This window comes from Siniperca chuatsi, linkage group LG8 (assembly GCF_020085105.1).
Source record: "Siniperca chuatsi isolate FFG_IHB_CAS linkage group LG8, ASM2008510v1, whole genome shotgun sequence".
Taxonomy (NCBI): Eukaryota; Metazoa; Chordata; class Actinopteri; order Centrarchiformes; family Sinipercidae; genus Siniperca; species Siniperca chuatsi.
Window position 1 is genome coordinate 18,737,954 of NC_058049.1, and position 25,559 is coordinate 18,763,512.

The following is a 25,559-nucleotide window of genomic DNA, read 5'->3' on the forward strand; positions in this document are numbered from 1 at the left end:
AAAAGAAATATAAAAAAAAACAGCTTAAATTTTGTGAAACTTCACCCTATCAGTTTTTGGAATTTAAAATCTCAGTAATATGATTAAGGACATAAAGCAACAAATGAATTCAGTCAGACAGAGGTCATTTCTGTCTCTATGTCAGCCTCTAAGATGAGTCTGACATCTCCGAGCAGACTCATTAAATGGACTCTATTAGATTTCACAAATCTCTCCTCTGCTCATGGAGGGAGAGTGAGCGAGAAAAGGAGCAGCACTTTAAAGGAGAGATGGAGGAAGTTTGCCCCTGTCAGCCTAATTAAATGAAATTTCAGCATAATAAGAAGGCCCAGATCAATAAAACAATGCCACCAATTAAATCAATGGCACAATAGGATCCCCAGTTGTATGCCCATTAGACGGTCTGTCAACTAAAGAAGCTTTCCTGCAGTATTTAGGCTACAATCTATAGCATTCTGTGGGTCCTTCAGTTGATTGTGTGGCTTCCCCATTTAATGCAAACCACACAGGTCAAAACTGCTTATCCCTGTTTTTCAGAGACAGCTGTTGCTTAGGTTACATCAACGACTGTCAATTATTGGAGAGCAAACCATTAGTGTACATACTTTACAACTCTTAATGAGCCTCTCTATACTGAGACTTACAGGCAAACTACAGTAACATATCACTACAGTAGAATCCCTTTTAATGTCCCCACCTCTAATATATTGAGAGGGCAAAGAAATAATGAAACCTTATCCTCAGGCATAGCCCACAGTAAGATGTGATAAACTGTGAATTTCCCCTCAGACAGTGGTCTCTGTACATTTTAGAAAGAGGATATGAGAAAAGCTCTACATCATTCCAAGATACTGATCTGCACGAGAGCAGAAGCTTGCCCTGCATACCCTAACATGCAGACATTATTTTCTTAAATAGGATGTACTCATTGTGCAGAATAAAGAATATCTATGGATTCTCTCCATAGCACAAAATGACAAATATGATATCAAAGTAAAGAGCCTTAACAGATAGAAAAAGATAAAGATATACATTTGACAAACTACCCTATACAAACATGAAGTGAATTCAGGGTGAAAATAGCCTCCATACATCAAATATATTTTTTAGTTGCAATTGAATGTACTGTGGAAATCTATTTCAATCTCTAATCTGTTTCCATCTCTCTTCTTCCAGGATGTGATCTCCTCCCTGCAGGACCGCCTCTCACTGCGCTACATTGAGCACTTTGCATTGGTGCTGGAGGCAGGTGGTCTGGACCAGAATCAGAGGTTACATCTGCTGCAGGAGAACCAGCCCCTGACACATGTAAGAAACCCAAAACAGGAACATGAGTATAAGATGTGAGTAAAAACAGTTTCAATTGACGGATATGTTTGCGGGATTAGCAGTATCAAAGCAATAACAGCAACCCCAAGATATTATCAATATAAAATATGACATAGTGCTAAAATGAGAATTACAAAGAACTGTGATTTGTATTCAAACTCACAGTTTCAGTGTTTGTTGCCTTTGTTTTGAGTTGATTTTGGTTTGGACAAATGTTCTAGAGGCAGGCATTCTGTGTGGTGTGGCTCTGCTGCCCCTCTGTTGGTCAAATAAACTGGCAGTCATATTGTCAGGAAAACTGGAAAGCAAGCAGAGAGTTCTGATACTATGGGCTTTCAATCAATACCACTACCTAAAAGTTGAAATTAAAATTATTTCCACAAGAAGTGAGATGACTCTGATCACTGAAACTGTGATTTTGGACGCAAATCACATGTCTTGTAGTTTAATCTGTTTCAGCTCTGTCTTATTTTGTATTTATATTTTGGGCCATTGGTTGTTGATTTGCAATCTACGTTTCCTCACTTGGACAAAACTAAATCTATACACATTTATTATCGCATTGTGAACATACAGAATGCAGACTACCATGTTCACCTATGGAAAATGATACTGTGATATGTGTGACTAATGCCAAAGATGTAGTTGGTTATCCAGCTGATCCTGACATATTCCCTCAGGTGGTGCATAGAACCTATTTCCAAGGGATGAAGTGTCTGTTCCGCATCTGCTTCTTCCCCAAGGACCCTGCAGACCTGCTGAGAAGGGACCCTGCTGCATTTGAGTACCTCTATATACAGGTAAAGTACTGGATTGAAGGGGGATTTAAAAGGATGTCACTCAGTCTTATGACACTGTTGGATAGCTGTCTTCACAAAGAGCAGAGGGTGCCAAGAGGGAGCCAATGATCGGACGTTCTTATACTTGTAGGTAGCTAGTTTTATTTTACTGTTTCTATTAGATTATGTTTACCTTTGACTGATTTTAGAGTAGAAAGGTTGCATATGCCAGAGTCTGGCTTTAGACACATTGGCCCTATTGCAAGCTCTCCAAAAACGCTTTCACATTAACTGCAGATATCCAACAGTCTTATGAATTTGGAAGCTGTCCCTGGCAGTTAAATTAATGATATGACTTACAGAAGGATTCTGGTCTTTAACAGTGTTGTTTACGCATCAGCTGTGTACAAAACATTTCATCATGTCCTAACAGAATCGCAATGACGTCATCAAGGAGCGCTTTGGCATGGACTGGAAATCGGACATCACGTTACGATTGGCTGCACTCCACATCTACATCACTGTGTCCTCTGCACGGCCCAATCAGAAGATCTCTCTCAAGCATGTCGAGTAAGTCCACAAACTAAATTAGCCTTCAAATGAACTTATGAGAAATTACAGACAAAAATTGATGTATTGCATTTTTTACCTCATTAACAATTCTGTGTACCATATCAGTGAGTCCCACAGTGAAGTTTGTTCATTCAGTAATGTCTAAATGATTAATAATTAATCCCAATAGTATTAAAAACTCAAATTACTCAAGGATCATTTCCCCTAGGTTGTTATGTGACAAAGAAATCCATTGCTTTGTGAAATTACATCTCTCCCTCAATCTGCTCATTTATTCTTCAAAACCTCAACCTAGCAAGTAATTAGCTTATGCCATCACAACCACAGAAGCAGAACAGATCCACTGTTCTTGTAATAGACTTATAGGGTAGCCATGTCAAGCCAGGGGTTGTAGAGGATGTAAACTATGCTCACTGTGTGTTCCCGTGGGATGAAAGAACTCCTTTGTTTTCTCAGTAGTGACATCTTCCCTGGACTCCGATTTACCACTTCACTGTTGTTCTTCTCTTGTGTGCATACTTCTGCCATCTTTCACTTTGCTCTCGATCACAGAAAAGAGTGGGGGCTAGAGCCTTTCCTTCCCCTCACTCTGCTCCCAACAGTAAAGGAGAAGAATGTGTGTAAGAGCCTGTCTCAGTTGCTGAAGACCTACCAGCATCCACCACCATCGGGCAACAAGGTTTCTCCATATAAAACATTTTGACACTAATTGTTACCATTTCCATGACTGAAATATCTAGACAAATCTTTGTGGATGATTTTACTGCCTTTGGTTATACTGCAATTATAACACATTTATAAGCATTGCGAGTACCTAGACACCACTTGCCAAATTGCCATACTCTTGATTTATTAACATTTAAATCTCAACACTTTGCTGCTCCTTTAGAAGAGATTTAATTTAGTGTATACTATGGTTATGTCTGCTTGATAACTAGTCCTTTCTCTTAGGACAAGCCCTTCATCTCTATAGATGTAACTCTTGCATAAGACTTTATGATCAACATTTGTGGCTCAACAGTGCCCCCTGGAGGACATAGGAAGTGCTGTGTGTGGCAGTGCTTTCAAAGATGAGCGTTTCTTGTTTATCATTCGGTTGACAGGTCCCTCCTCTCCAAGGAAAGCTGCAGTACATGCGTGTACTCAACGACCTCCCACCTTTTGGTGGAATACTGTTCCACACTGTTGGACTGGTAATACATTTTTGAATCTTTGTGTACAGGAATACACGTGCATCTCCATTCATTTTCCTTATGTGTCCGCATGTAGTCGCACAAGTAGCGTGTTTTTTAAATGTACTGCTTTCACATTTTAAAGGAATTGTCTAAACAGTGGATTTTGAAAGGTATAATGTGATGTTCCAATATAGTAAGTAAATGCAAATAGTTGTAAACCTTGTTCTTCTACAGGATGAGAAACAATCAGCTACAACACTACTGGTGGGTCCTCGACATGGCATTAGTCATGTGATTGACCTGAAAAACAACCTCACAACAGTTCTAACAGAGTTCAGTAGGGTTGCCAAGATCCAGCTCTACCGAGAGAGCCAAGGAGTGGCTCGTGTGGAGGTGACAATCCATGAGGCCAAGGTATTACAACACAGTCTCTAAAGATGCACACTACGATTACATCTGATATGACAAGACACACTATTTTCCAAATATGCGTTTTGCATGCCATCTCTTAAGAGATGCAGTTTCCATTTTAACTTTATAAATGATAAAATGATTGAGTACAAAATGATTTGTGTGAACAGTTTTGAAAATTTTATTTCATCAGGTCATTACAAAATGAGCAGGCAATGCTCATTGCCTGTGCCCTAAAAAGTCTCCTAATTCCCCTCCCTACTACCCTCTGCAGCCCCTGGTCCTACTCATGGAATGGCCTGATGCCAGTAACTTTGCATGCCTCATCTCTGGCTACTACAAGCTGTTTGTAGACCCTAAACGGACCATCTACTTCCGGACCCCTGGTCAGTCTCAGCTGACCAAGACAGGTATGTTAGAAGTCTTCTTGACATTTTGAGGTTAATTTTGAACACAAATGAAAAGAATTTACAGAAAACAACAACATTGTACTTAAAAGTTTAAGATGAAACATTCATATCACACATTTAGTTGTATAAGTGAAAGTGTCTTTCTTTCAACATCATATTAGACACTGCATGTCAGGCAATATTTGGCAATCTTCATTACATGTCAGTCTACATGGACATTGATCTGCTTCTTCATTGGCTGAAACCATTACCTGTAGTAACCAGGGTATCCTGGAACTACCATCCCATGGCGCCCTCTGCTGTCTCTCCTCTCATCTCAATCTTGGCTGATTGGAATGGGATACCCCATATTTCTTGTTCCCAAGATAGAATAATTTTATGTAATTTTACAGTGAATTGTACTTTTTGCTGTAATTAGTTACTGTTCAAACATGAACTGATCCTCTGCCATCTGCTGTCTCAACCTGTTGTCCACTTAAAAGAAGGATCATCATACCATCACATTCCACCAGAATCTAACCCTCCAACCTCAAACAAACTTCAACTTTCAACATCCATCTCTGAAATAACAAATAATCCCCATGTGACCACCAGCTGTCACCTCTGCTTTCCCATCTGGGTCTACTCTATCCCCACTAGGTCTTAACGCCTCAAACTCTCCACTGCTCTGACAATTCTATCCTCAGATTACAGAAGCTCCCACCATGCCCACCCACGTTCTGGGGCAACCAGCTTGACAAGTGGAGGACGGCGAGGGGATGAGAGGGAAAGCTCACACAGGGAGTCAGGGTCTGCAAGGGCCCTAGTTCCAGTAGAGCCTCAGCATCTAGGCCTGTGTCATGTCCACCTTCGAGAACAACAACAATTTCAAGAGCTCCAAACACACGCCGAAGCTGAACTCGACATCAATGAGAACTTCATTTCCCAGGAGCCCCCTGGGCGGCCCCGCACCAAGTCAGACCCCACCCAGCAGAGTACAGAGGAAATAGCTGGGGTTTTAGAGAGCCCAGCAGCGGAGAATACAGGATTTAGAATCCGAGCCCAAACAATGAGTCAATCCCAGAAAAAATCTCGATACTTCTGTGACTCCTGCAAAGCCAGGCATAGGGCAGAGGGTCTGTCAACAGCAGTGATCAGTAGTGGGAGCTCGGGGAAACACTGCTCCAGTGCTTGTGCCTCCCGAGATGGAGGCGCTGTGGACCTCATGGCCCTACCGCCCCCAGGGAATGAAGAGGAAGACGAGGCAGATGGTGGAGGAGAGAAACTGCAACCACCACCACCTGCTATTGCTGCCCCACCACCTGGCTTCAGGGACAACAGTTCAGATGAGGATGACACAAAGAGAGGGAGGAAGGCCCGAACCGGTGCCAGCCCAGGGGTCGCCTCTGGGAAGCTAGCCCAAGCCAAGGAAGATGTGCCTGTGACACTGATTGATAATGTGACCACGAGAACAGTCCGAGATCATGCCCAGGAGCTTGATGATGCTCTAGTGTCCACCTTACAGGCGCTAGAGGCTTTGGCAGCCTCTGAGGACTACCCCCATCACCCTCAACAGCCAACACAGACTGCAGGTCAACAGCCTCAGTCATGCCACGACCCACATTTCACACAAAGAATTAACAGCAGTACTGATCCAATAAAATTATACTTTTTATCGATTAATATTACACAGTACATTTGCAGTAGATCATCTTTTTATTATTACTAAAGTAAATCTCCTTGTGAAATAGCAAGACAATCATGTAAACTCCTAATTTAATGGTAACAGTGGATGTATAATAACTCCAAAAAAACATATATTTAAGGTAGGAGGTTCAAGACTACCTCATACCTACAGGATGCTGAACATATTACAAAACTAGATTAATATTAAAGTCAAGTTTAAAATATGAACCATGAAAAGCAACAATATCAATAGCTGATTATTACACAATGTTGTGTGTCTTAAACAATTAAAAAACAAGCCCGGTATTAAATGTAAACCTTTTTGTAAATGACAAATCAGCCAACTATTTTTTTTAGAGTTTATGAACAGAGTAGGAAATTTTCTAGTCTTTGCACATTTCTCAAGCACACATATGCATCTGCATGCAAAAGCTACAGTTATTTCTGGTTGGGTAAGGAAAGCCCATTGGTGCATAGGTGGTGAAGGACTAATTTTGAAAACAAATTAAATCTATTCCAAAATTATTTTTGCTGTTTTGTGATCAAGATGAATCCACTCAATTGCAAATGTCTGGTTCGATAACTACAGTAAAACACTAATATACAATTTTGATATTTCTTTCTTATCAATGTTTGTTCTTGATTGTCCTAACAGTGTGCTGTGTTGCCTTCCTCCTCAGGGCTGATTGTCTTAGCTGCCATTACACCTGAGTCATCATTGGACTCAGGCCATGAGACCAACTCTTCTGAATTGACAGATGTTTCTGAGATGGTGTCAGCTATGAAGCAGAACCAGAACCAGGCATACCTGCTTGCTCACCATATCAACAAGGAACGTATCCTCTGCCGCCGTGACTTTCCCCTGGCTATCCCTGGCTGCACTGCAAAGACCATAGGGACTGGGGCCTTCTCTGTGGGTCAGATTCGTGCTGGCTGTCCACCCAAGCAAGTAATCCTCAGCAAGACTGTTCCCTTTAAAGTCAGTCCCAGTCAAGACTCTGCAGTACTCAGTGTTGTGACAGAGCAGGGGGGGAATCAAGACACTACTCAGACTGAACAGAAAGCAGAAATGAAAGCAAACCCTGAGTCCACCAAAGCAAACACCCCTGATCCCTCTTCTAAGTCACCTGAAGAACTTAAAGTGTCTGTTGCTTCACTGACAGCTCAAGACAGTAAAGATCAGAAGTTATCAAATTCTTCTGGGGAGACACTGAGCCAAAATCTTTCTGAGGGTATAAAGGAGAGGACAACAGCAACTCTTAATACAGACCCTAGCAACAAAGCCTTACCTATCCTCCTGCCTGTGGACAGAACTGCCTCTGCCAAGATTTCTCCCACTAATATGTGCCAAGATGCCAAGACTGCCTCTAGCGAGACCATGAAGCCTTCAAGCTCTACAGAATTTCTGTCAGTTGACGACCTTTTCTGCACCTGCCCAGTGCAACAGGAGACTGGGCCTCAACTAAGACTAAAAGATCCACAGGTTCAAAAGGTAGTGGTGTTTCAATCCTCCTCCCCCACAGATGACGAACGTCTTCGGGCAAAAGGCCTCCAGCTGGCTAACAGCAAAGAAAATGCAGTGAGAGTAGGAGCAGATTCTAGTTTGGCAAAACCCAGCCCTCAAATACAAACCAAGTACTCCCCTCGTTTGCCTGTAAAAGCAGAGAGAAAAGAAGCAGCTGAAAGCAAGACTGAGGGTGCCCAGGGCAAATCCCACCCTGAGTCACAGAAATGCCCCATAAAATCCTTACCTATTCTAGATGATCCAACAACACCTAGCCCCTCTGTAGATAAGGTTTCCACTCTCCCAGCCAGAGACTCAAAGAAGCAAGGCAGTTGTAAGGGGAAGTCCCAGCGCAGTGCCCCTTTCTTGAGCTTTAGAAACCTTCTTTCAGCTACGTTCCCGGCAAGAATGCGAAGAGAAACAGATGAACGAAGGGCTCAGTTGCAGAAAGTCCGTCAGTATGAGCTAGAGTTCTTGGAGGAGCTGCTGAAACCCAAGTCATCGCAGGGAGAATTTTTGCCCCAGGGATCCTCACCTGTGCCCTCAGGCACTCCTTGTGCCTGCCAGCTCCGCACCAGCCCTGTCCTGAAGGCACCAGGTATCTCTAGGGAGCAGCGACGCAGCTGTGACTGTAAGCGAATGTGTAGGGGCATGCGACTACCTGACACACCAGTTGGCTCCACAACAGAGACACAACACAGAGGCAGAGAGAGAACTATCTCAAAGACCCCTCCAGCAGTCTCCAAAGCCCCTCACTCCCAAGGTGCTACAAGGAGACCTCAGACTTTAGAGATCAAGACCACACGAATACGCTCTACCAGCCTTGAGTCAAGAGAGCCAAGGGGAGAGCTGGGTTCCTGCTTGCCCACCTGTACTTCTCAAACAGATTGCATGGGAGCTCCACAATATAAGAAGCTCCAGAGGCGATACAGCATTGGAGAGCTGGATAACAGCACTAGCACACCTGTGTATGCTGAGGTGAAGCCCAAAGCCAAGAGTCTAGAGAAAGAGATGGAGAGAGTGAGGGCCACAGGGCTGAGGCTCCCCACCCCAGTGGAGCCAGTCCACACTCAGTCTCACCAGGCAGAGGGAAAGGGGAAAAAAGGTGTGTTTTTTATTCAGGGAGAAGAGTTACTGCGTGAAAGTAAAGATGGGACTGCCGAGGTGCTGCTGACCCTGCCCAGTGAAGACAGTGATGACAAGGATAAATGCTGCTCATTCTGTTTCTGCTACAGGAAGTGTGAGGCAGCAGATGAAAGCAGTGAGAAGGATGAGCTCTCATACTCCATACCCCTTCAGGTCCTTCCAGGCATGGAGCTGGACTCACGTACCTTTCCTGTAGTAAGCAAAACACTCCAGGTTCTTAATGCAGAGGACTGCAGTGGGGAGGAAGAAGAGGAGGAAGAGGAGGAGCCACAGACACAGGAGATTGACCTGAGAGCCTGTGGTACACTGGAGGGGAGCCTGGCACGGGTACAGGCTCTACAGGGGAAAACTTTCAGCTTGCCTGATGGTTTCCTAAATGCCCAGTTGGATGCTAATGAGTTGCTAGCTATCCTGCGTCAGTGTGCTAACAGCCCACAAGCTGACGGTGAGGCTCGTCTTCAGCCCTCACAGATTGCAGAGTACAAACAGGAGCTGGCGGTGCGCTTCAAAGAATTCAGAGCATCTTGTCGGCGAGTTGCAAGTGTTGAAAAAAGCCCAACACGTATGCTTGCTGTCGTCACAGCCAGCTTTCAAGTGTTGTGTGAACTAACTCAAACCTTCATCAAATTGGTCAGAGGGGTTCGTTCAGAAACCCAAAGGCTGCAGCTGTTGAGAAAAGTTGAGGAAGTAGCTATCAACTACACTTTGCTTCTGCGTGCAGCAGAAGAATCAATGGGACACTCAAGCAGCTTGCCGACGAAGACAGTGAGCCCTCAAGTTTCCTCCAACACCAATAACATGAGCTCACTCACTCGACCCATCAAAACTCTGCCTGCCCAGTAAGAATAAATCTGGCAGGGTTGCAATCGAAACAGTCCAGAATGTGGGTGGCTACTCTATCCAAATTCATTATTTGTTTATTGTTTACATTTTCTACAAGACATGCAATGAATCATCCTCAGTAAAAATTGCAATGCAGCTGTTCCATCCCATGTTTACAGGCCCTGAGGTAGCCTCGTGGATCTTGTTTTGAAATATAAAGATACACCAAACTAATGCACAATGGAATAAGAACCCTATAACAGACTGGGTGATACAGGGCTAATCACCTCAAGAAATCAATATTCACAATATACATAATTCATTATAGTATAATATTTTATATGTAATGTATATTTGAGTTGTGTCTACTTAGCAAATAATATAAAGTTTTGTGAAGAAAAAAGTGAAGACTATATTTGAAATGTATTGAGTTAAGAGAACTATAAAGATTATAATAAATCATCAGAAATAAATGTATGCTCTGGACAAAAATATTTCAGAGATCTTGTGAAGTAGCGACTTCTGTAAATTGCGTAGTCCAAAGCGTTGGTTGGTTAGATGGTGATGTGTTTGTTGAATTTTCTAACTGTTGTAATGCAAAATGGATTATTGGATCTGTTGGCTATGTTGACAATGTCTGTCGTACTGATACAACAGTGAAAATGTAAGTGACAGTGTTGGAAAATGAAAACTGCCGAAAGACAGGTATGACATTTTAAACTATACTGACTGATAGAGGCCCATTCTCTCACTATAACAGTGCAGGTATGAAACATACCTGCTCAGGGCAGACAATGTAGCAGAGACCCAAGTCACAGTCTTATCCATTACACAGTTATGAGTGTCGTTACCTCACTCAGCTGCAGAGAAGGAATTCCCACACTGTACTTAATAACGCACAGAGTGTATTTTACACCATCACTGATCCATGGCTCACTTGCATCTCATGTGTCGTGAATCATTGTTTTAAATATAGCCATCCACTTGCAAGTGAGTAAGCTTATCACTAGAATTTTGCACAACCTCTGAAATTAGCTCTGAAGTTGAAATGTATCTTTTAATGTTTGATTAAATGTTTTTTATTCACTCTGCTGCTGAAAAACTCACTTGAGTCCACACACTTTTACGTATTTCATTCAAAGCTAAAGCTTACCCGTTTCAAAGAATCCTTTGTTTTTATTCAGGTTTTCAGATACAGTATAAACTAATTTGCTTTCTATGTGCTATTATACATTGTGCAATCTAGCAAATATATAAGAAACACACAAAGTAGTTTTATATGTATTTTAATAAAACTAACACATCTGTTTCCTGTCTGAAATCGTCTTTGTGTCTCATCCTCTTGTTATTCTTGGAAATTAATCACAGAGGCTTTATAATTATGCTGGCCTAACATGTATACTGGACATACTGTTAAAAGAAAGTGCTGTGAAACCAAATTAATAGTGACGACTGGCCTGCCACAATGCTAAAGACAAGAAATGCGATATTGCTGTTTCTTGCACAAAATATATTGGTCAGTCCTTACATGGTACTCCAATGAACCTAACTCAAAGGTTTATAAAATACTGTATAAGATATAAACATCCACCCTGAGTCAAGGTATTTAACTGAATCATCCCTGAATCTAGGTATTTAATTGTTCGGTGGTAAGAAACAAAGTTTAGGAAACTGAATGCCATACAGTGAACATACTGTTTAACAAATTTGACAAACATTATAAATCAATGAGGGGGTTCATTTAAATGCAATGAATACTTTATAGCCAAATGACGTCTTAGTACTGCTGTAAAATTGAGCCAGTTACATATTTCTGTTCATTTTATTTATAATTTCAGCTTTGATTATTAGTTATTAATATGTCTTTGTGGGACAATGTGATTATTCATCAATTTAGCAATACAGCCCACCTATAATACTTTTAATTTGTGATTTTAATCACATTTGTAGTGTTTACTAGCACTGTCTTTTAACGGTTTGTCCTTTGCTGTTGATGTGGCATTTTCCATAACCATATGCAGTGTTTTCTCTTTCACTTGTACTGCATGTTTTTCCTAACGTATTAGACTTTTCAGGGGCAGATACTTTGACCATTGAAGGTGATGATATTGTTTGTACAGATAATCTTCCAGTTCTAAAGTGGAAAAACAGGCAAAAATGAACCGTGGTGGCAATATGTTTATGTTTTGCAAAAGATATTCAGTATGGAAATGTATTATTCTACACTGTAAATTTAAATAGTAAGATAAAATATTTGAGAGCATAAGAAACACTTTTAAAATATTACTTGTAACATTAAGATTTATCCAAACTCTTCACTATTTTGTAAAAAGGAAAATATAAAACATGTCTGTAAGGTAATTATTTATAGTAGTAATGTAACATAGAGACTAATAGCAAAACCTATATTTTAATGAGTATATTACGAGTATAAGGCATGGGACATGTTTATTTTTATAAACAAAAATATCAAACAATGTTCTCTCATCAGCACTTGATAAACATTTTCTGTGGTTGTCATTGTTCAGTTGCTTTGCTAAACTGTGTGGATTTGTCTGTGTTTCATTCACACAATGAGCCCACCATGGCTTTATCCATTGTTTTTTTATGTGCACCTATTCATTCCTGTCTTTATTTACTGTCAATGATCTTGTCGTCACTGTGGTCTTCTGTCTGTGTACAAAGTTAACTCATGTTTTAATAAAGTATATTATATAAACTCTTTCAGAGAATTTGGAAATGACATTGCATGCAGTAAACTTGCCGTAGTGACAGGGTGTCCATTAGAATGATTTCAAACAAATGACGTCACGTGAAAGATAAATTATCTGAAAGCGTCTCTCTTGCTGCTGCCAGCAGGTTCTTCCTGCTGTGGTTGCTTCATTCATTTGCCTCTGGGAAAAACTGATGTTGACAGTGCAAACCTCACTGATTTGACACAACACCAACCACTGACAGTAAAATGGTTTTGTGTTGTTGACATTTAACATAGGTTTACTTAAAAAAGTTTTATACGTATTCGTGTTGCTAAGCAGATCGAAGCTGAGTCAAACACCAGCCAGGGGAGCATCTTTGCCAAAAACACTGCAATAATGTTATGTTCATTTGCAAAACTGGCAACAAGAAAGATAATCCAGAAAAAAATACAACTGTCTGTGGATGTTAGAGACCAGAACGTACATATATACATGCAGTACTATTCCACTGTCATAGTTAACAGCCTTTATTCACAGTAGATATGTTGCCATGTCACAGTAGGAAAAGCACTGGTGTAAATAATAAAATGAATGATGGCTGAATTCCATTTAGCTGCCTCAGTTTCAGGGTCCTGGTATTGTGCATGCTGGCTCACTGTCACACTGGCTTACTGGGACTCCTGTGTTTTTCCTACTATGACAAGTCAAAATGTATGCTGTGAATACTTACCTCTTTTATGGACTACATTTTGATGAAGCACATCTGTTGTCACGCCATGACAACATGCCATGTTGTCTCTGAGGTCCTGAAAGGAGTGCCAGGCACATGCCAGGGATCTCTGCCAAAATGAGAAAAATTAGATTTAGCTTTAATGACAACACAAGGCGAATGTGCAGTTCTGTTACATCTGAATCTAGAATAGGCCTATGGATGGATGGATATCCAACACCAAAAATCTTATATAAAGCTCATATGCACAGTGTCTTAGCCTACATATGCACTGCAGTCCCTTCCACATGCCAGGAAAAGTGGTGAAAATTGACCCACAATCAACATTGAGGTTTAGAGGAGTCACGTCAACAGTTTACAAACATTAAAGTTACCATAACGCCAATATCCATAGTTTTTATTTAACACTTATAATTATCAAATCAAATTCATTTGAGGCAATAAAATGTAAAATTCCAGGACAAGAGGCAGTTAAAACTGTTTATCTGTTCAGCTATATATTAATTTTGCACTCATTTGTGTGTATGTGTGAGCTTACAGTGGTAAATAGTAACCACGGATGTGCTTCGCTCGCTCACGTGGCCCGCTTCTTACCTCCTCTGCCCGGAATGACGTCATCGCGGCAGAACGTTAAGAAGTGAAACGTGCGCGCCACCCCGGGAGGAAGAGCTGTACGCATGATGTGTGGGACATAATGGTGGATAGGTAGGGAACACACTTTAGCTCGGTAAGAGTGGCTCATCAACTGTTGATCAATTTCCAGTTGTTGTCTTGGACTCTTCGATTCCTCTGACTCGACAGCTGCTCGCTGTCGCTGCCCGCTCGGACTGAAAGACGCCCTGGACCGCAACAAAATGCCGAATATCAAAATATTCAGCGGGAGCTCACATCCGGACCTGTCTCAGAAAATAGCAGACCGCCTGGGTCTCGAGCTGGGGAAGGTTGTTACGAAGAAATTTAGCAACCAAGAAACATGGTGAGTTGCTTGTTGGTGTGGCTACTTTAAAGAAGTTTGTAATCAGATGTATACCTAGTACGCATGTTGTATCCTAGCGAGATGTATTTCATTAGGAAAACGTGGTGTCACGGTGAAATTGCCGCGCAGTGTTGTTAGGAACTTGTAGTCCACGCATGGCTAAGAAGAACTCATGCTAACAAACAACCTGTCTGGTAACTCTGAGCACCAAAGCCACCTTAGTTGCCTCAATAAACTGAACTTATAATCATCATATCACATCATATTGAGACATTTCTCCAATTTAATCCTTGTTCAGATCACATCACACGTAGACACAAGCCATTGTGTTAGCTCCATAGCACTAAGTGCTGTTTGTCTTGTCACCTCTCTCCAATGGCAGCGTGGAGATAGGTGAGAGCGTACGTGGGGAAGATGTCTACATCGTGCAGAGTGGCTGTGGGGAGATCAATGACAATTTGATGGAGCTGCTGATCATGATCAACGCCTGCAAGATTGCCTCTGCCTCCAGGGTCACGGCTGTCATCCCCTGCTTTCCATATGCCCGGCAAGACAAGAAGGACAAGGTGGGGGTGAGGGATATCTGTCTAATTACTTCTGTCATGCCATTTGCCATCCAGCATCATGACGAGAAGCCTGCAACCATGTCCATCAACAACCGCTTGACAAGGCACATTTGCTTTCTTTTCTTTTTTTGTTTGTTTTCCCTTGTTCTGTTTGCTTTGCTGCCATTTCCATCTCATTCCTTCTTGTGTAGCTGTTTGTATGTTATTTACTCTCATTCCAACATTTTAATCATATTGCATGAATGGAATGTTTTGCACTTTTAACTACCAAATCTAAACTGTTATTAATTATTGTGACGAAGACTAGATACCATCCAGGATTTTGTAATGAGTTTGTTATATAGCAATATGTGTTGTATTTTTCTTATGTTTAGAAGCCATACTGCAGCTGGGCCAAACTTATTGAATATGAACTTACTGTTACTGTTCTAGCTGAGCAAAATTAAAACTGAATGCCTCTATATGCTTGAGCCATCATATGTACATACTGGTGATTTTTGCATATCACCCATCATATATATTTCATATTGGAAGTTTCGGTTGTCAAACCAAAAACATTCTTATGTTGCTAATATTGAGGTCAAGAGTCTGAACGATTGTAAAATTTGATGGGTATAATTTTACTGAATGGCTAAGCTCTCAGTTAAGTGTTATTTTTAGAAACAAGCCATGCTTGCCAGTGCACTTATGCCACGTGACTGAAGCAATCTATTTTCATTACAGAGCCGTGCTCCTATCTCTGCCAAGTTGGTGGCCAACATGTTGTCAGTGTCAGGCGCTGACCATATCATCACTATGGACTTGCATGCCTCACAGATACAGGTGAGCAACAGGAAAGCAGACCTAAACAGAAGTGCATCTTATTCATTATCCTGCCATTAATCTGTCCTTTGGGTAATCTTTTTCTTCTGCATTCTAAACCCATTTGTGCCTGATTTTGGAGAACCTACATTAGAAACCTGACTTTCATAGCCTTACATTTTATATAGCTGTCAACAAAGGACATCTGATATGACCCTTCTATTGGTCCTTCCAGCAGGTAGTATATGTTCTACTCCTGTGACCACAGTCTATATACCTCTATTATCTTTTTCCAGGGATTCTTTGATATCCCTGTTGATAACTTGTATGCAGAGCCAGCTGTGCTGAAATGGATCAAAGAGAACATCCCTGAATGGAAGAACTGTACCATTGTCTCACCCGACGCAGGAGGAGCCAAGAGGTATGCCAGTGCCACTTGCCGTAGGTGTTTTCCAACCTTTAGCAAGGTTTACCTTCACCATATCACCTCTGGAATTTACTTTTAGATTAATCATTTGTTGGCTTTACTTATCTCTGACAAGGCTCTAATTTGAATTGTGCATTTACAGTTTTATACACTTTGGCATGCACACTAGCTCTAACTAATGGACGTTATACTTTCCCTTTGCAGGGTCACCTCAATAGCAGACAGGTTGAATGTGGACTTTGCGCTTATTCACAAGGAGAGGAAAAAGGCAAATGAGGTGGACCGCATGGTTCTCGTCGGAGATGTAACAGATCGGGTTGCCATTCTGGTGGATGACATGGCTGACACGTGTGGCACAATCTGTCATGCTGCTGACAAGTAAGCCCCTTTTATTTACCTTTTGTGGTAAATAAATTTGGAACTTTCCAGCATAACAAAAGACTTGACCACAGGCAAGTGGGTTACTGTGATCCTGGAGCCTCATTACAGAAACTTCATAAGTCTGAAATCCTATCTTTTCTCAGTTTAGGATGACATTAAGGATTTTTGGTATTACAGAAACATGTTTTGCCTTACTGCATTTAGGAAAAAATCCTATCTTATCTTAGGATAGGATTTTAGCTATTACAGAACCATCCTAACTGAAGAATGTGGATTGCATAGACCCTGTCCTTAATTTTAAATAACTGCCAAAAATGGCAGCACCACTGTTATTAGGTCTGTATGACAGTGAAGATGGGGAACACCGAAATATTATGATTGATTTCCCAGACCACGTTTTAATGGGTATATATCAACTGCCAAGACGATTCATTTTGAATTTGATCGACGTGCTACGTCTGGCTCTGGAGAGGCCAACGAGGAGGCGTGGGGTTCTGCCAGTGGTCGTACAGATCACAAATACACTTCGTTTTTTTGCTAAGGGTGACTTCCAGACTGAGGGCGCAGATCTGTTTTTAACATCACAGCCCTGCCTCTCTCTTGCAACCTCACAGAGGTCACCCAAGCTATCTGTACTCTGGCACTGCAGTGACAAGTGAGGTGAGACAGCCGTTGATATTACATTCTGATCAAGGATACAGACAGTCACAGATACAGGCATGACAGGACTAGTGTCGATTTGAAGACTCAAGTTCACAGTTCTCGTTAGGATTTCTTGAGTTAAGATAAGATACGAGGTCTGAGATAGGATAGGACACAGCCACGAGTTTAGGAAATGCTTCTGTAATAGGAAGATAGGAAAAATCTTGTCTTTGAAACTAAGTTAAGATAGGACAAGCAGTTAGGAATTTTTTCTGTAATGAGGCCCCTGATGTCAAACTAACTTGGAATGAGATCATTACTGAATTTGATTTAGAGACCTCTGTTCCAGGATATATCCAGTCATGTGGAGATGTGTAACTCATTATAGTAACTGTTTCTCCCCCTTAGACTGATTTCTGCTGGTGCCACCAAGGTGTATGCCATCTTAACCCATGGCATCTTCTCGGGCCCAGCTATCTCACGCATCAACAATGCCTGCTTTGAAGCTGTAGTGGTCACCAATACAATCCCTCAGGAGGAGAAAATGAAGCATTGTCCCAAAATACAGGTAAGGATACAGTATTTACCTTGGTTTTACATTAGGTTGTAACTGATAATCAAAATATCTTAATTTTTTTTTTTTTTTTGTTAAAAAAACAAAAACTATTTCCCAGACCCCAAAGTAATGAAAGATATAATTATATAAAAAGTAGCTGTATTTAGAATGTTATGAAACAAAGACTCAAATCCTCAATTTGAGACTTGATAAATTACTTACAAATAGTCATTTTCTGTCCACAAACAAATGATCCAGTCTAGCTATATTCACAACATCCCATCTTCTCTCCCTCCAGGTTATTGACATCTCCATGATCCTTGCAGAGGCCATCCGTAGAACTCACAACGGCGAGTCGGTGTCGTACCTGTTCAGCCATGTCCCTTTGTAACAAATGGTGTCTACGATCTACTGCGTGCTGTTACACCAAATAAGAGAAGAGGGAATTCCCCAAGCCAAACACAACCATTAGCAAAGATGTTCTGCTAACTAACCGTAAAAAAAAAGAAAAGGAAAAAATAACTCTCTTTTACTAATGCTGACCCCACTCACTCGAGTCCCTTCCCACTTGAGCAGTGGCCCTTCATGTCTGGGGCACCAAAGCAATCGCAAGCTACCAATTTAGGCCAGCGTATTTATTGTACTTGGATAAATAAGTGCTTATCCACTGTGAACTTTGTCACCCCTTCCATCACATTTAGATACAGAGTTTCTCCTGACCATTTCATCTCTCCAGGAGTCGTTTCAATCTGTTGTCAAAGAGCTTATATAAATATCCCTGGCAGGTTCCAGTGGTCAGGAGAAGTATCTGCCATATAAAGCTGTTACAGTGCTTTTTGTTACAATGAACGAGTGTAGTTATTTTTTAATGTTGGTCTTGTATCCTCTGCTGTTTGAAAGATTATAATTAATGAAGTGAATGTGTATTGAACTAGTTTACAGTGCCACTGAAGCTCCACTCAACCAAGAGTGCCTCAACAGTCTGAAGTTAAATGACCCCCCCCAACTCTATTTAGCTGTGTTTATTTTGTCACTGGTTGAAGAACTTTCACTTGTCTTTTCAGGCTGTAGATGATGTTTTTTGGATGTTCTTTCAACTCTTGAGGTGCCCTCATTGAGTGGGGTTTGCCCAGTGCCCAGGGTTCACTCTTCAAGGCTCTGCGTTGAAGGTCCTTTCTATAGAGAAACTATCTGGTTTTGAGTTTTGGGGTCTCTGCAGGCTGGCGGTCAGAAATGTTCACCTGCTTATTTTTTTTATTTTTATTTTTGCTTCTCCCCCCCATTTTGATGTTTTTGTATGTCTGGAGAAAATATTTGTCATTAATGTGCATATTCCAAACCTTTTGTGTTTACTTTTTCAGTAGGGTGAATGCACCAGTTATCTGAGGATGCATTCTTAATAAAAATAAAATATGCGGTAAATCTTAAACCCGGCACTTGTATTTGTTATTTCTCATTAATGCACCATACCTATAGGCTTCTAAGGCTTTTATGAGGTGATGTCCTTAATATTTTTGGCCTGAGGGAGTTTACATTCTACAATTTTTATAAACCATGGGTTTATATTTTATAGGCTTATTCCAGTATTTTTAGACCAGCAAATATGACACCTGAAGCTGCTCAATTGTCCTCCTCGATCCAACTTCTTCACTTATGTTTAACAATCTACATTGACTCTATGACTTTCTCTTTGTGTGAATGTATTCTGTACACACATCATCTATAGTCTGTCCTGGGGATCCCTCCACTGTTCTTTCTGAGGTTTCTTCCATTTTATTCCCTTTTTAAAAATGTTTTTTCATCGAGGGTCAGAGGTTGTTGATGCTGCACAGATTGTAAAGGCCCTTAAGGCAAATTGTGATTTGTGATATTGGGCTATAAAAATACACTTAAATATACAGTATTTACCTACTAGAATTGAATTCATGGCAGTGTGGAGAAGGCTTTGAGAAGGCATTTAGACAATATAATTAAACAGTTAAATTTTTTAAAATAAAATAGGACAAATCCAAATATATTTGTTGTTTGTTGTTGGACTGGTGACCTCTGTATTTCTAAAAAGTAAAGTAAGTAAAAAAAAATAAAAAAAAATCCTGCATGTCATTAAGATAATAACTGTAGTACTAGGAGTTAATTGTGTACTTGAAATAACGCACGTTTTCGCATTGAACACACCCTTGTTCCGACGAAAAGACTTTGATTGATAGGCAAAATAACCAATCGCTGACCACATGATGTACCTCCTCTTGACCAATAGTTATTTAAGTAAGGGGCGGGCCAATCAGGGACACCGGCACATTAATGCTCAGTACATCTGTTATCTTGATTCCGTTGCACATCGTCTGACAGTTTATTTATCGGGTAGAAACGGTTGAAAAACGTGTTGCCATCGTAACTGGACGAATAACCTGAAATAGCCCTCTCCCCGTGCACTGTTAGAAAACAAATGGACGCCTGTGCTGCCTTCAACGTCCAACAATGAACGGAGGAAAATGACTACACCCTACGCTTTACATTTTCTGTTTTTGCTTACTGGGTAAGTATATTTCGTCTCTGGTTTGTATTAAATGTTTCTGATCACAGACTATAATTCAAGTTATTTAAGTCTAATTTCTTTTGCTGTGGTTTTCTACTCTGTGATTTTTGTTTCATTTCTTTATTTTCAGTATCAGTATCACTGTCCTGTATATACGGAGTCCCCTAAAGGTCACAGCGAGAAGGGCTACTTTTGCATTGCTTCGCAATATATTTTGCGTTGGCTCGTAATAGTTTTCTTCTTCCATTCCTTCTGAGCCATATGTCTATTTTGGCTCAGCTGCTCCCAGCGCAACGCAACAGTATATCAGCTCACTGAACTTTACTCTGAACTAGGAACTGGTATATTTCTACTGCTCAATAGGCATGCATGGTTATGTAAATAGTGAAAGTAAACTTAAACGAATTCTTAGATCAAGAGGTCTCTCCGGAAGAAAGCAGTACGGTAATCTGCAGGATGCTGTCGGTTTCATTCGTGAACAGTTTCTGTACTCTGTGCTGTACTGGACCCCAGAGGGGTTTCACTGAGGAAAAGGAGACGTCTCCAGAGGCGGAATTACAGATGTCCAGTTCAGTCTACCCCATAAAGCTAATGTGCTGTATTTGTATGAGTCAAAAAAAGCAACAAACAAGAAGGTGACTGAAATGCTGCATAGAGTAGACAAAACAAATTAAAATAACCTTAAATACTGAAACAAGTTTTGGTAGAAGGCTTGTTGCTGTAAGTGTGGAGCAATAATTGATGTTCCTTATACATACAGCTCCTACCTAGATGTTTGATAATGTTCTATGTGATAACTTCTTTGATATGGACATCATATAAGGTGAGGTGTCCATAAACAGTGCTGAATGCATTAACTCAGCGCAGTCTCCACAAGAATCTCCGCACTACCTTCCATTACAAATAGACATACGGCTCAGAAGAAATGGAAGGAGAAAAGTACTGTTAGGTAACGCAAAAGTAGTTCTCAACAAATTCTCGCCATGACCTCCGTATGTATGTATGTATGGCCACACTAAAATGATTTGTGATTCAGTTTTTACTCAGCTCAAGGATGGCAGGAAGCCCCGACCATAAACGAGATGAAGAGCGCCTCAGAGACCCAATTGTTCGTTTCCACAGCTACTTGAATGGAGGGACCTCCAGCTTGCTATCCACCCTCATCGTCTTCCCTGTCTACAAAACTGTTTTCCGTCAACAAATCAACAACACCCCGCTTCACCAGGCAGTGGGACAGCTCTACAAAGAGGGACCTGTAAAGCTCTACAGGGGTGTGGCCCCACCATTACTGATGAGGACAGTGAATGGCACTTTGCTCTTTGGTCTCCAGGACACCCTCCTCTGCCAGCTCTCCCTGTCATCCCAAAATGTCATCTTTACCTCTGCCCTGCCTGCTCTGGCTGGGTTTGGTGCAGGTTTGGTAGAAGCTGTGATTTCTACCCCCTTAGAGCGCGTCCAGAATGTGTTGCAAAACAGCCAAAACGACCGTCATCTACCCACCCTGAAGAGTGTTCTTGTCAGGCTCAAGGCACAGAGGCCGGCCGTAGGGTACTACAGAGCTTTCCTGCCCATCACAGCCCGCAACACTCTTGGCAGCTCCCTCTACTTTGGCCTGAAGGGGCCCGTGTGTGCTGTCGTGGCAGTACAGGGGCTCTCTCCAATGGTCTCCTCCTTCATCTCAGGAACCCTGACCTCCATGGCAATCAGCTTGGCTCTTTACCCACTGTCTGTGCTAGTGGCAAACATGCAGGCACAGGTGGGAGGGGAGGTGAAAGGGGTCATGGCTTGTTGGAAGATGCTGTGGAAATCTCGGCAGCAGAGTGTGGCTCTGCTGTACCGAGGAGGTTCTCTGGTTATTTTGAGATCATGCATTACATGGGGACTCACCACTGCTATCTATGACAGGCAGAAGAAACGTTCAGACTGAGGAGGCAACAATAAAAATTGTTGGTTTTATTGTTTGTATTATTTATAATCCAGAAAACGGTGCATGACATGCTAAAATAGTATTTATTTATTTATTTTGCCCCTTGTGTTGTATTCTTTATCACTGCCAACTCTCACCATTTTCCTGGTGAGTGAACAGCCATGTTGCTCTTTCAATGCACATTCGTGTGCAAACAAACAAGGGGCTTCGCCCCCCAGATCCCAGCCCTCTTTCGTGCAGGTGCCCTAACCATTAGGCCTTTTTCACAGCAGACATTTTTACTTGTCATCGTAGGAAAAGCACAGGTGTTACTAATAACATTAACGATGGCTCTGTTCTATTCATGTGTCCCAGTAAGCCGTGACAGTGAGCCAGCATGCACAGTACCAGGACTCTGAAACTGAAGCAGCTAAATGGAATTCAGCCGTCATTAGGGGCCGGGCAGCTAGGCTGCCAGACCATCTTGGAATTGCCATAATGTTATCATTATTATTAGTAGTATTATTATTATTCCTAGGAAATGTGCCTTCTCATGCGTAAAAATAAACAAAATTTTGCACATAGGTCCAGTCCTATGCCAAATGTCCTCAACCGGCATTGTGGGCCAATAGTCCTGATGGTGGCGCTACAGCAACCGTCTAAAGTTTAAAACTTCGTAAAATTCATAACAAATCAGTCGTACGTGCTACCACTTTGCAACTTTCACCAAAATGTATGCCCAGTTGAGCAGAATAGTTCACATGCTTTGATCTGGCAGCAATTATGAAGTCCATCACTCTGTTTTTCTCAAACAATAAAACTAATTAAACCTATCTCCTCCCACATTTTTTACGCAGTCAACAACAAACTTGCCACACTGCATCTTCAGACAGTCCTCCAGATCCAGCCAGATTTTTGAAATATCAAAAATTGAGCCCACAGTGCATCAAAATGTTTTACAGTAAACAGTATGATACTGCTACTGCAAATTCTCAATAAAATAAATCTCTGATGTTTATGGGGAAAAAAACTACAAAGTTTTGTAGTTAATAAATTGTAGTTAGTAAATTTCAGAATTGTATCGCAAAAACTGAATTTTTGACAGTATTTTGAATTCTATCGTCATGTAAACCATTGCAGTCAATGGAAAAAGAGCATCTTTAAACATCAGTTTGTCATTTATGGAGCAATCAATCTGCCTTTAAGGTGTTATACCAACCCTGGTGGTTGCATAAGTCTTAGTGTGAAGCCACCTCCAATTTTCCTGTTTCTGGGGTAGCTCTGCACAGCAGCTATAATTCATTTTATTATTTACACCTGTGCTTTTCCACTGTGACATGTCAAAATGTCTTCAGTGAAAAAAGCCTATTCATTGGAATCGCTAGTGCAGCCACAAGGACATGATCCATCACCTGGTCCATACCAACAAACACTGCCAATTGTGTGTCAGAATGCACAAGCAAGGTGAAGGCACCACTGCCAGGACTTGAATCCCAGTCTCTGAGGTGGTGGGCAACTATTTATTATGAACCAAAGTAGTTGGTGCACTTGAAATATATAAATATGGTGAATCACAGGTGCCTTGTATTTTGTCTTAAAGGGGAACTTTTACTCATCAAAGTCACTTTACTCATCATGGGAAGTACTCAACCTGTGAAAACAGTCCTAAAGGACACATGTCCTTTGTGGCTCTTGAGGAGCTTTGCTTTTTTCAAGTATTTTGGGCATTTAGTAACATAGTAGAAGGAAGAAATGACAGGAAATGAGGGGGAAGAAATGGGGGAATGACATCCAACAAAGGTCACCAGCCTACCTGAACCACTTGACGTAAATCAGTCCTAGTCATCTGGACACTGTTTTCAGAATCAAGACGTTTCGGCTCCCATCCGGAAGTCATTCTCAATTGTGAAAAAATGGGACGGGAACTAGAAATTTAAGCTATTCTGTTACATAAGCCCTGCCCCTCAGGAAGGAGTCTACCTGAGTATCTGTTGATTAGCTAGTTTCACCTGAAACTGACCTAATTGTTTCCATGATGGCCCAGTAATCAGTAATCAGGCCTATTGTTTTCTGGCTGCACCTCCCTCATCACTGTTAAGTGCCTGATTAGCATATGATTGACGTGACCAAGGTGCTAATACACTGTGATAGACTTTGGGCAGATTGAATCTCAGACCACCATTTCTGTTCAAAGATGGGTTTTCTTTTTTCACAAAAATGGCTTCCTTGACACCCCGTTCAAACCAACTCTTCTCTCTACTTAGAATCTTCCCCTCGCTGTCCTCAAATGTGTGGTTTGTAGCTTTTAGATGCAAATGCACAGTGCTCTGCAATCCTGAGTTAACGTGTCGTCTGTGCACTTGACATAAAGGCGAGCTGCTGTAACAAAAGAGTTTCCCCTCGGGGATCAATACAGTATTTCTGATTCTGATGTTGCGTAACGGGACCAGCAACTTAGATCCATCCTCCAGGATGCCCATGGAGTTTTCTCAACTCTGATGATCCTATCAGGGTTGGAGACTGCATAACATAAAGCTTGCATTACAAAGTGGATGGCTATTTACCAGGCAAGGGGGTCTAATAAAATTAGTTTAATTATGGGAAAAGTGGGATCCATACATTTTGGGGCTCGACCCATATTAGGGACTAAAGGTCAGAATATCTCAGCCTCTGCTGCCTTGATTTTGACCATCTGTGTCCTGGAAGTCCCCCAAATTCATGAAAGTGCAATACTAAATCACTGGGGTTCCCCTTTAAGTGCATAAAGGAGCTGGATGCATGTTCACGGTGTATTGTCAATATCTTGTTTAATTTTCTGTATGATATAGATATTCCGTATGAATTAAAGGACTGGAACAAATAAGACAAGACACAGTGGCTCAGTGGTCAGCACTGTTGCCTCACAGCAAGAGGGTCCTGAGCAAGAATCTGGGGCCTTTTTGTGTGGAGTTTGCATGTTCTCCCCATGTCTGCATGGGTGTCCAGACATGCAGGTTACGTTATTAGGAAACTAAATTGTTATGTAGCACTGTAATACACTGTCAACCCATCCGGGGTGTACCCTGCCGCTCACCAAGTGTGTGGGACAGGCTCCAGCCCCTGTTGCAATCAGAGTAAGCCAATGGATGGAATAAATTGTTGATTAACAATGTAGCCCATGAAATATAACTGTCTGTTTAACTGTGAAAGAAAAATGTCAACTGCCTGTCTGTAACCTCAACATATAACTGTGAGATCAACACATAACATTATAATGATATTTATTACAGAATAAAGACTTTTTCCCCTCAAAGTGCATTAATAACTTAATCTTATCAGTCGTACATTTACGTGGTTTCCTTGATGTTCTCATACTTTTCTAATCGATTTTTGTCAAACCATGTCATGTCATATCCAGTCAACTAGATGGTACTGTGGTGTAAATACAAGCATGAAATCGTCCACATCAACTATAGTGGGATCTCAGTGAGCAGCGTAGTGGCTGTTCATGCTTCTACGCAGGTACAGGGAGGAACAAATGGTTCAAAT

General features: G+C 41.3%; 3 protein-coding genes and 1 long non-coding RNA gene across 11 annotated transcripts in view; 3 read left to right on the top strand and 1 right to left on the bottom strand.

Moving 5' to 3' along the window:
* Nucleotides 1-12,536, top strand: part of frmpd3 (FERM and PDZ domain containing 3) — an 82,769-nt gene extending 70,233 nt beyond the window's left edge. For 3 of the 7 annotated variants that reach the window (XM_044205578.1, XM_044205577.1, XM_044205582.1), the window contains 9 exons: nucleotides 1,177-1,308; nucleotides 2,010-2,129; nucleotides 2,542-2,678; nucleotides 3,234-3,360; nucleotides 3,785-3,874; nucleotides 4,091-4,270; nucleotides 4,509-4,677; nucleotides 5,364-6,248; nucleotides 7,023-12,536. In XM_044205578.1, coding sequence (XP_044061513.1) covers nucleotides 1,177-1,308; nucleotides 2,010-2,129; nucleotides 2,542-2,678; nucleotides 3,234-3,360; nucleotides 3,785-3,874; nucleotides 4,091-4,270; nucleotides 4,509-4,677; nucleotides 5,364-6,248; nucleotides 7,023-9,835 — 4,653 coding nt within the window. In that variant the 3' untranslated portion in view covers nucleotides 9,836-12,536. The other 4 variants (XM_044205580.1, XM_044205581.1, XM_044205584.1 and 1 more) reach the window with 4 other exon arrangements.
* Nucleotides 1,164-13,895, bottom strand: LOC122880447. The gene is made up of 3 exons (XR_006378937.1): nucleotides 13,779-13,895; nucleotides 13,241-13,349; nucleotides 1,164-1,299 (listed from the first exon to the last, which is right to left on the bottom strand). It is a non-coding gene; the product is annotated as an uncharacterized LOC122880447 (long non-coding RNA).
* On the top strand, nucleotides 13,861-19,018 carry prps1b (phosphoribosyl pyrophosphate synthetase 1B). 2 transcript variants are annotated; one of them, XM_044205586.1, is made up of 7 exons: nucleotides 13,861-14,216; nucleotides 14,599-14,782; nucleotides 15,506-15,604; nucleotides 15,880-16,004; nucleotides 16,215-16,388; nucleotides 17,442-17,601; nucleotides 17,888-19,018. In XM_044205586.1, the coding sequence occupies exons 1-7, from the start codon at nucleotides 14,095-14,097 to the stop codon at nucleotides 17,978-17,980; spliced, it is 957 nt and encodes a 318-aa protein (XP_044061521.1). In that variant the 5' UTR covers nucleotides 13,861-14,094; the 3' UTR covers nucleotides 17,981-19,018. The 2 variants fall into 2 exon arrangements, with proteins under 2 accessions (XP_044061521.1, XP_044061520.1); XM_044205585.1 differs by having other exon boundaries at nucleotides 13,867-14,216; nucleotides 14,599-14,788.
* Nucleotides 19,019-19,167: 149 nt separating this feature from the next.
* Nucleotides 19,168-25,323, top strand: LOC122880445 (solute carrier family 25 member 53-like). Its single transcript, XM_044205587.1, has 2 exons — nucleotides 19,168-20,125; nucleotides 21,162-25,323. The coding sequence occupies exon 2, from the start codon at nucleotides 21,180-21,182 to the stop codon at nucleotides 22,050-22,052; it is 873 nt and encodes a 290-aa protein (XP_044061522.1). The 5' UTR covers nucleotides 19,168-20,125; nucleotides 21,162-21,179; the 3' UTR covers nucleotides 22,053-25,323.
* The last annotated feature ends 236 nt before the right edge of the window (nucleotides 25,324-25,559 follow it).

Coding starts and splice junctions, on each gene's coding strand:
- LOC122880445 (XM_044205587.1), top strand. CDS start 21,180: ATGGCAGGAAGCCCCGACCATAAACGAGATGAAGAGCGCCTCAGAGAC.
- prps1b (XM_044205585.1), top strand. CDS start 14,095: ATGCCGAATATCAAAATATTCAGCGGGAGCTCACATCCGGACCTGTCT. Junction 15,605..15,879: donor TGCATGCCTCACAGATACAG/GTGAGCAACAGG, acceptor ATCTTTTTCCAG/GGATTCTTTGATATCCCTGT. Junction 16,389..17,441: donor ATCTGTCATGCTGCTGACAA/GTAAGCCCCTTT, acceptor TCTCCCCCTTAG/ACTGATTTCTGCTGGTGCCA.